General features: G+C 34.9%; 3 protein-coding genes across 4 annotated transcripts; 2 read left to right on the top strand and 1 right to left on the bottom strand.

The window, feature by feature from the left end:
• Positions 1–389: 389 nt before the first annotated feature.
• On the top strand, positions 390–4593 carry LOC118750697 (coiled-coil domain-containing protein 149-like). 2 transcript variants are annotated; one of them, XM_036485426.1, is made up of 7 exons: positions 390–588; positions 753–1187; positions 1252–1395; positions 1716–1823; positions 1931–2015; positions 2425–2563; positions 2720–4593. In XM_036485426.1, the coding sequence occupies exons 1-7, from the start codon at positions 502–504 to the stop codon at positions 3378–3380; spliced, it is 1659 nt and encodes a 552-aa protein (XP_036341319.1). In that variant the 5' UTR covers positions 390–501; the 3' UTR covers positions 3381–4593. The 2 variants fall into 2 exon arrangements, with proteins under 2 accessions (XP_036341319.1, XP_036341321.1); XM_036485428.1 differs by having other exon boundaries at positions 498–588; positions 742–1187.
• A 1160-nt stretch (positions 4594–5753) lies between these two features.
• Positions 5754–9728, bottom strand: LOC118750691 (protein Lilipod-like; the record flags this gene model as incomplete). Its single annotated transcript, XM_036485422.1, has 6 exons — positions 5754–6488; positions 6759–6996; positions 7061–7569; positions 9134–9202; positions 9408–9638; positions 9710–9728. Coding segments are annotated over 6 exons (1275 nt in total), but the record flags the coding sequence as incomplete, so codon positions are not given.
• Positions 8059–9120, top strand: LOC118750698 (tetratricopeptide repeat protein 12-like). Its single transcript, XM_036485429.1, has 4 exons — positions 8059–8186; positions 8308–8520; positions 8578–8700; positions 8774–9120. The coding sequence occupies exons 1-4, from the start codon at positions 8059–8061 to the stop codon at positions 8988–8990; spliced, it is 681 nt and encodes a 226-aa protein (XP_036341322.1). The 3' UTR covers positions 8991–9120.
• Positions 9729–9730: the final 2 nt, after the last annotated feature.

Below are 9730 nucleotides of genomic sequence, written 5' to 3'. Positions count from 1 at the left end.
GAAAATTTATTACAAGTCTTGTAAATTTCAATTTGTCAATTTCTTAATAATTCATATTAAGATTTCAGTAAAACAGAATTCGAATTATTGGAAATTACCTTCGATAACACATTTATATACATACATACACATAAGATGAAAGATTTTCGTTGAAAACACACACATAAACAGTCCCACAAAGAAGCCTGCGACTTAAAGATTTCAAGTTGTGCCAACACCAATAACCTAAAGAATTAATAATTTTTATTTAATAAGCTATATTTATCTATTCAAATTGTGCTCGTAGATTTTCACTTACCTATGCGATGGTTATAGTGAAAAACATCGAACATCGAAAAAAACATCGATGTTTGAAATAAATTCAAAAACATCGATGTATCGATATTACATCGATGTATCTTCCGGCACTACTTTCACCGAAGTTTTCGTTTTTGTAAATGATTTTAGTTCGGTTTATAAAATTTTACCCGAAATCTCATAAATAGTGCTAGAGACAAGAAAATGATTTCCAACGATGAATTCCAATCGCAAAACCATGTGGATTCGGTTGACTTTGAGCTTTATCGCGAACATATGGGAGAATTCAATGTGAGTTCATCAATTGATTGTTTAGGGCTCTTGGGGGGAAAAGCGGCGGTTGTGTCATCGGTATTCGCTTTCTTTATGGATAATTTGATATTTTGTCCTTTTTTCGAATTTATACACAAATCAGTGAACAGTAGTTAAGACTTGATAATTAAGTTTATTTGCAGACTTCCGCTTTACATAGGAAATTGGTGAGTAAAGTGGAAGCAGTACGTATTTTACGCAAGGAGCTGGAACAATTTCGAACCGAGCGTGATCAATTCAAATTAATGGCGGAGACCTTGCAACTACGTTATTCAGCTATAACACGTAACAATGAATACAGCAGTTGTCTTGGAATGGAGGGCAATAAAACTAGTGTAGCATCAATACTGCACGAAACGCGAGAGAGAAATATAAAGCTCACCACGGAAGTAGAATCTCTGAAGCAAAAGTTAAACGAGCTGCAGGGCGATATCGAACTCCTAAGGTCTGCTACAAAGGAAGGAAAATCGGAAAGATTGCAAAATGAATTGATTGCTGAATCAAGCAATTCGGAAGCTGTGCAATGGAAGGGGGAGCGTTCGAATTTTATTTGTCATTTGGAGAACCTGAAAAAGAAGGTAAATAGTGCATTACCAAATACAAGTAAAAAAAAAGTTTATCCAGATAGGTTCCTCTTGTTAGAATGTACAGCTTGCCTTTGATCTAAAAACTTTAATAGACGAAAAAGAGGATATTATATCAGAACGTGATGCTTACAAATGCAAGGCGCATAGGCTGAATCATGAACTGTTAAATGCACTAAAAGCCAACGAATCACATCCTAAGGTACATATCGCACATTTTCTGTGTCATAATCCAAAAAAAAAAATTGCGTTAGGTATACAGAGATGACCGCTACTGGTTGTTCTATGTTGTGTAAAAATTCCATAGATGTACCGATTACCAGTACCTCATTAGAACAAAATATGTATTGATTTCTACTATGAGCGTGCATATATATGTACATGTATGTATGTAAATTCAAAACCTTAAAGTCGTTTTTCTGCAGTTTTTGGTTTTTGGATTATGACACTGGCAGAATATGTTTTTTGTGAAATTTACATTAAAGCTGTATCACGCAATAATACCTTTTCTAATTTTTATAGCTAATCGATATTGATGGCATATTGTTAGAAAATAAGTACCTACACGAACGGTTAAAAAATGTTGAGTGCGAATTGGATATAACAAAGCAATCTCTTAACAAATACAAGGTATAAAATACTAACATAAAAAACGCTGGTTTGGTCTGCTTTATTTGATCTTAGTCGTTTGTATAAACTAATATGTCACTTAATTTAACTTATTTCATGCTTCAAAGACTATGTTGGAAACGAAGCGTAAAAAGGGTATTATTAAACTAGGTTCCCATGCAAATGATGAAAGTATTTTGTCCCATAAACAAGGTAAAGAGGTGCATAATACACCATTGATGTTGTGTTTCACTCTTTTAGATACCTTTTTCGTTTATACAATTTTTTTACTTACATATAGTACATATTATGTACCAGGACCTTATATTAAACTTGTGTTAAATATCCCTCATTCATACTTTTATAACCCAAATGAAGAAATTTGTTTGGCAAATTTCTAACAATTTTGCGTAAAATATTTTGTAGTTTCCACGTAAAAGGCAATAGCGATGCATTTAGCAATATAAACCTTAAAAAGCTTTAAGCGTGCCTGCTGAAAAATTCTTTTTTTTTTATTTATGACAACATTTCAGTAAATTAGCGATATGTATTCTTCCGGTCACTGCAAAATATTTTAACAATAAAAACTTTAAATAATATTAATGTTAATGTATAATTGCAGTCAAAACAATGCTTGATAGTGGCGTGGACTTACCTACAAAAACAGAGACTATTCAAGACTTGAAATCACTCTGTTTGGCGCTGCTAGATAATTTAAACGACAAGCATATCGCTCTTAATCATCAAAAGAAAACTAACAAGTAAGTTTTTGTTATAGAAACGATGTGAACATATTGTTTAGGCGGTGTTTATAGTTAATATTCATGTTCACTCTAATCCTATCCTTTTATTTCTTCTGCCACCATTATCATGTGTAGGATGTTTGTATAATATACATGTATACATTTTTGTTGCAGAATTCTCGCAGCTAAAATTGCAGAGCTGGACCAACGCATACAATGCCTAGCCGGCATTGGTGACATGAGTGGAACTGCATCCTCTTGCAATAGCGAGTATTCACCCTCTCAATTCTTACTTCAGGGTTACAGTGCTTCATCTGTTGATTCCAGTAACGTCATCGAAACGGAGGCGACAACAACCACCACAACCAACACGAAATGTTCGGTTGTCCTTAAAATTAACGATTCAGAAACTGTGACAACGGAACGAGAAGACTCAAATAAAACTTCGCGAGTCGGTATTTCAGACGACTCTGTCGATTCATTATCGACAGAATCTGGGCGCAGCATAATGTCTTCAGAATACGGTGGCTTTGCAGGGGCTATAGGCACATTCAGCCTCAGCGAATTCACAAATGCTGCCATGCATGCATACGAAACGTCACCGTCGACTACCACGGACTCGGGTGGCAATTCCAGCAGAAGAGTGAACGTCAGTACGAGCAACCCGCGCATAACCAGCGCAATCGCGAGGGAGCGACATAATGATTTGAAAGACTTGCCCCCAGAGCTAGCTGCTATGGTGCAACAAGCCCTCCATGAGTTGGATATGCGTGATTTTGACGAAGTTGTAAACGCGAGCGAAGGATGTGACGATAGAGGCTTAGGCGGGCATTAGAAAACGTTGATGGGCACTCTCGCAACGTACGAAGAAAATGAAGAAACAGAAAAAAATCCATGCCAAGTTTAAACCAAGGGTTCCAGCTTTTTGTTATTTCAAATTTTTTTATGCAGTTATACTAAATAGCATAGCTTTGTTGAGTATAAGTAAACGTTGTTGTTATGGTTCCGATAAAGAAAATACGGCTATAGACACCCACGAGTACAAATTCAAATACGTACATATGTACACTCATTAGCACTACATATGACCAAACAAGCACTGTTTTAATGTTTTGTTACTTCGTTCTTTCAGTTTAAAACGAATAAAATCCATTCATTTGCGCAATAAACAATGAAACATAGACTTTGCTTATATTGCATTTATTTAAGATTAATATTTTAACTATTTTCTATCTATGCATTAGCATTACAATCACAGTATATCGATTAAAGAAATTATAATTTCCAGAAAACAAAATAACGCGACATCCAAACGAAGAAACTTCTATGCATACAGGAACATCGAAGTCAGCCTGTAAATAAAATTAAATTGCAAGTTCTTTATTTAGGTCACTAAAGTTTAATTGAAATTTGGAACGATAAGCTTTTGATATTTGAATTATAGGATTAACTATGCGTGGACGATCAGTTGTCAAGTGCGAATGGATGAATATAAGTGCTTTTAAAGTTGGTGAAAAATTAATACACTTTAGTTTGATTACTTTTCAACATGCAGTTTTTATTTAACACATTACAATAGTGTATTTTCATATCACATAAAATTACATGAGCAAATCATTTATATCAGAATAACGCTGAATGATCTTAATATACAAATGTACATATATAATAAAATCGTGTTGGCCATTTTTAATATGTGTGTTCGTTGAAATTCACTAATTTGGAATCAATTTTTAATGGCACTAGGCCCCAACTAGAAATACCATAGACCGTAAATAACGATTATTTCTCAAATTTCTATTATAAAATCGTACTGAAATAGCTACATATCTTTGACTCGGGAAAATATTAACTTCAAAAGTTACTTTCTGAGTTTAAATTTTGTTTAAAAAAACACACACAACAGGTTTACATATATAATCGTTACGGTCCCTGAGATATACAAAATATGTACGTACATATATGCGTGCGTATGTTATAAAATTGGTACCTAATAATAGTAGCCGATACTATAAATATAAATTAACCTTATTCTAGCGTTCATTGGATGATTAATGGCAACGCATGTAGATACATATTTCGATACAAAGACCGAGCATGCAGTTGTTACTTGTTAGTAAATGAAAGTTTTAAAATGTTTAAAGGAAGTGCTCTGACTAGCTCGTTTCGCCTTTACGAATAATTAGACTGGCAATTTTTTGCTTTTGTTAAATGAGTTTCAAGTTTCGAATTAAAATAAAACAACGGTTTTACAAGTTTAATTTCTATAAATGGAATAAACTGCCAAACCATGAAAGGATTTCGAATTACCGAAAAGTTTTTTCTAAATACGTATTATTGGAAAGCTCAGCCATATGTATGTAGGTACAGATGCGTGCAACTAATTAGCAACGAAATTCAAAACGATATTGCTTGCAAATTATGTTTATTTATTTATTTTTAAAAATTTTCATTTAAAATAACATCAATCTATAACAGAAACCACAATAACAAAAGTTGCAAAGCTTGCACAAATTGCAAAAAAATTAAACAAACTTAAAAAAATCGTCATCAAAATTTCAAAATATTTAATTAGAATATATAGAAAATGTTGGGGTATGCAGTTTTGTAGCCCATTCAATTTTAGTATAATAAAGTGGAAGTTTCAAGTCGCTAAAAATTACCGTTGATTTTTTAGAATTTTTTTTTGTCGAGGGTGTTGCGGATTTTTTTCCATGTAAAAAAAATTTTGATCATGTGTTATATGGAAGAAAATGCGCAACACCCTCCAAAAAAAATTCTAAAAAATCAACGGTAATGTTTAGAAACTTGCACTTTATTATATTAAAATTGAATGGGCTACAAAACTGCATACCCGAAAATTTTCTAAATAGTCTAATTAAAAATTTTGAAATTTTGATGACAATTTTTTGAAGTTTGATTAATTTTTTTGCAATTTGTGCAAGCTTTGCAACTTTTGTTATTGTGATTTCTGATATAGATTGAATTATATTTTAAATGAAAATTATTAAAAATAAATAAATAAACATAATTTGCAAGCAATATCGTTTTGAATTTCGTTGCTAATTAGTTGCACGCATCTGTATGTATTTACTAAGTGTACCTACTTATTTATTTAAAGACTTGTTTACATTACAGACATACAAAAAAGTTTTAAAAAATTTGAATTAACTAATTCCAAAGAAATTAAAACTAACGAAATTCGAAATACAATAAGTTAAATTTTTGATAAAACGTTTTTTTTTTTGACTAAACATAAAATCGTTTAAGAGAATTTGGGAGAATCCTTCTGATAAATAAATACTTAGTACCGAAAAGATTAACCAGTGTAACGGGTTTATATGGCAAATTTCATTTAAAAATTTATACACCTGTGTAAAGTATACGTAATTATAGTGAAATGCGCCGAAATTTAATGTCGCAATGGCATTCGTGGATTGGTAATTTTTATATTTCCTCTTCTTTACGATCGAATAGGAAAATGTATCGCCGACTATTGTGAGGGTCGCAGCCAAGCTTTGCTCTAACACACTTCAACTCTCTACATCACCGTTAGTATTTGCTTCAACTGCATTGCTATCATAATAGTAACCTACCAGCTTAATTATTTGCGACGCAACAAAACCACTGCCCAAACCCGTAATAATGCCATGCAAAAGTAAGCGTTGCTTACTCATCGACATTTGGATGGTACGGTCACTAGAAAAGGTTTGATTGCGCCGATGACATAAATATCAATTAATGAATGACATGTAATTGGTGAAGAGCACGTAGTTCTCTACTAACCGCGCACACAACTCTTGACGCACAGCTGCTGTAAATTTATTAACCAAACAAAGCGCCGTCGTGGTGCCAAAGATCAAATTGTAAAGTAAAACAATCTGAAAGTTGCCGAGCCATTCTATGGCACCAAAGTCACCCAACAGATCAAAGTTCGTAATACCTGCAACGAAAATGTTCAATAATTGAGTTACACAAAAAAAAAAATGAAAGGCAATAATAAAGGCTTTTAAAAGTTAATTCAGACAACAACCATACTCCGGATTAAAGGTGCAATTACAGATTTAGGATTAGACTTGATATACACCAATGTCGCTTAACAGTACGGCGTCGCAGCAATTGCGTTCTAAAATGCAAGAGAACAATTTGCGGCAAGTGTGCATAGCACCTTTAATCTGAGTCAATGCCGCCTCGTGTCTAGATCATAACTCACCAATAATTCTGCTGAGCAGCGGCAGAGCTGAACTCAAAATTAAAACCAACGCACAGTTGAGTATCAATTGGGCGAGTGAAGTTTTTCGTTTTTGTGGGCGCACATGACGCATAAAAGGCATCGTGTAGAACCCAACGACCGAAGTGGCTCCCAAATAAAATATTAGACACACTTCTAAGCCGGCGCCAAACGGACCGAGCTTGGACAGCGACGTGATGCCAAGTGTGAATTGCTGCAACTAAACAAAAAAAAACAATTATATTTGAACTGATGACGAGCTAAGCAAAACAAAAACAACTTACTCTTTTGCTAAGAGGTAATGCTTTGATTCCAATTAACAACTCCAGTGTATTTTGCACCACCAACAGCACTGTTATTCCCGTAAAGAACAATAACGATAGCATTGCCAGTGGATAGACGAAGTTGCGTTGAAACGCTGACGACTTGCGTAGCTTTTCCAGCTCTCGACTTTCAGACTCCAATTCTCTCAGTCTTTGATTGAGCTTTTCATGCTCGTTTTGGTGGCTATCTAGCGGTTTTCGTTGATACAGGTGCTCCAACGATGTATGTTTGTAATAGCCGCCGGCACCACCATTTGTGTAGCTGCGCGTCAAACTGGAACGCAAGCTGCTGCTACCGTTGCCACTGATGCTGACATTCAGCAGTTCAATGTTCGCTAATTTTCGTTTCACACTGGCGATTTCCATGTAGTATACTTGGTATTCCTCATTGACGTCGCGAAGCAGATGCGGCTTCACCAGCACTTGTCCCATCACGCCAAAGAGACGAACGAAACCAAGAGGTGTACAAACTACGGAATTATATGAAATAGATTCAATTAACAAAACAATTCAGTAAAAAACCAAGTATCTTAGAACCCAAAACAAAGACTGATTCTCTAAATAGTTTATACAAATTAGTTCGTAAGTATAAAATAATGTTCAAATGTAATTTTGCTAGTATTGAGTATTTAGCATATCTAAATTGGGTATTTAGTTTCTTGAAACAAAAGTATTTAAGTATGTATGTATGTATGCATCACTGAACATTTCTATTTTTCACTGAGAAGTGATTCAGTCTGCTTGCTCACTGTAAATCTATAAATAAAAAACTTTCTTGATTTACTATCGAAACCTTTGCCTTGGAAACGGGGGTACACAAAAACATACTTTGTCAAAGTGAACAAAACAATAAAGAAAGAGAACATAAAGGACAATATATTTCTATACCTCACAACGCAAACTATACCAGCAAAACCGAAACGTATATTACTTTTATTAAAAAACGATTATAAAGTGCTATGTCTCAAGGAGATATGGACGAAGACTTCCTGGACTTTGAGTCAAAAGTCAATCAGGTAATGAAACTACTTGAGGATATGGCCAGCGCTAATAAATCGGAGTCAGAAAGTACAAAAAAGCCAGATACGTAAGTCAATTACAGCAAGTAACGACAAAAGATAATGCTCATAGTCATAGTGAACTACCGCTACAACAACAATAAGAAAAAAAATAAAGCGCCAACACGCATTTTCACTTTTTTCCGTTAGTAAGTCTGACATCAATGAGGATAAATTTATTGTCAGCGTGCGTCAGGATCGCACGGTACTCAATCGGAAGGCGGCCCATGAGAAAGACCCTAACGATCAGGGCGGTCCCCAGCAAATGGACAAATATACCTTCATGCAGCAGATGGAGCAAGACGCCGCCGAACGCGCTAAGGTGCGGCAGGAGCGCGAGCGTATAGCTCAAAACTTTCGCAGGTTAGTCAAAGCATAATACGAGAAGATGAATGTATTCAAAGACTTTACCCTTCACAGTCTAGGCAACGAAGCTTTCCGCAAGCAGAACTACGAAAAGGCCATACAAATGTACACAAAAGCCATAGAACACGTAAAGGATAGCCCGATACTTTACAATAACCGAGCGCTCTCTTATCTCAAGTAAGTATATACATAGATAAAAAGGCGAACAATAATTTATTATAAACGCGTTTACATATGTACATCGTCAAAGGCTTCGCAATGCTAAACGCGCAATAATCGATGCTGACTATGTGATTAACAAATTAGACGAAAAGAATTTACGATCCTGGTTATATCGTGCAGCGGCCTATCTGCGATTGGGCGATGAAAAAAATTATGAGACGAGCATTAAATTCGCAAAGAAGAATAATTCTAAAGAAATTGACTACATAGCTGCATTTCAAGAGAAACTCAGAACAGAATTCTAAATATGGACACAAAAATAACCCAAGCACTTTAAATTGATTCCCATATTGTGTAATGTTTAATCATTAGAACTCGAAATTTTGTATTTACATATGTATACCGACATGCAAATGTATGTAAATCAATGCACTATTTTTTTACTCACCGAGAAGTAGAAGCACACCCAGAAATGAAACGCAGGAGTATAGAAATGGTAGATGTACACTGCCCAAATCTGGAAATAAAAATGCAACAAGCAGCAGTGAATATTATTGAAACTGAACTGAAACAATTGATTAACAGAACACAAATAATACAAATGCAATTCACTACGGAAATGGATTTCCGGTGTATTTTCCGCTACACTGGATATCCATGTTTTTGCAACTGCTGTTGGGCAATAAAAGTAAATAAGTGAAGTACATCACTACAGTACGTACTTAGCAGTGACAAAAATCCAATTCTTTCCGGATCCATGACGGCGGACAGCACATAGGTTATGCCCAAGACAACCGTTGCTAAAAGACTGAATACTGTAAATGTTTCATAGACGCGTGCAATTATGCCCTTCTTATGTCCCACAAACCCTGTGGACTCGGTGAATAAGTACGCGAAAGGCAGAAATACAAACAGCGAGAGATTGGAGAATAGAAACACGTGATTCCAAAGACCTTTGAAAAAAACAAAAAACATATTGCATATAGCGATTATGTCTCCGCTTACGAATCAGTTAAGAATTTACCTTGTATAAGAGAGCTATTCA

This window comes from Rhagoletis pomonella, unplaced genomic scaffold (assembly GCF_013731165.1).
Source record: "Rhagoletis pomonella isolate Grant_MI unplaced genomic scaffold, Rhpom_1.0 Rhpom_scaffold_00361, whole genome shotgun sequence".
NCBI classification, from domain to species: domain Eukaryota; kingdom Metazoa; phylum Arthropoda; class Insecta; order Diptera; family Tephritidae; genus Rhagoletis; species Rhagoletis pomonella.
Note: the sequence above shows the minus strand (reverse complement) of the source record. Positions and strands in the feature narration are given on the sequence as shown.

What these genes read in the sequence shown, in the direction of transcription:
- LOC118750697 (XM_036485426.1), top strand. Translation starts at nt 502, where the DNA reads ATGATTTCCAACGATGAATTCCAATCGCAAAACCATGTGGATTCGGTT. An exon ending in AACATATGGGAGAATTCAAT is followed by an intron (nt 589 to 752) that starts GTGAGTTCATCA and finishes GTTTATTTGCAG; the next exon opens with ACTTCCGCTTTACATAGGAA. An exon ending in TGGAGAACCTGAAAAAGAAG is followed by an intron (nt 1,188 to 1,251) that starts GTAAATAGTGCA and finishes TCCTCTTGTTAG; the next exon opens with AATGTACAGCTTGCCTTTGA.
- LOC118750698 (XM_036485429.1), top strand. Translation starts at nt 8,059, where the DNA reads ATGTCTCAAGGAGATATGGACGAAGACTTCCTGGACTTTGAGTCAAAA. An exon ending in AGTACAAAAAAGCCAGATAC is followed by an intron (nt 8,187 to 8,307) that starts GTAAGTCAATTA and finishes TTTTTCCGTTAG; the next exon opens with TAAGTCTGACATCAATGAGG. An exon ending in CGAGCGCTCTCTTATCTCAA is followed by an intron (nt 8,701 to 8,773) that starts GTAAGTATATAC and finishes ACATCGTCAAAG; the next exon opens with GCTTCGCAATGCTAAACGCG.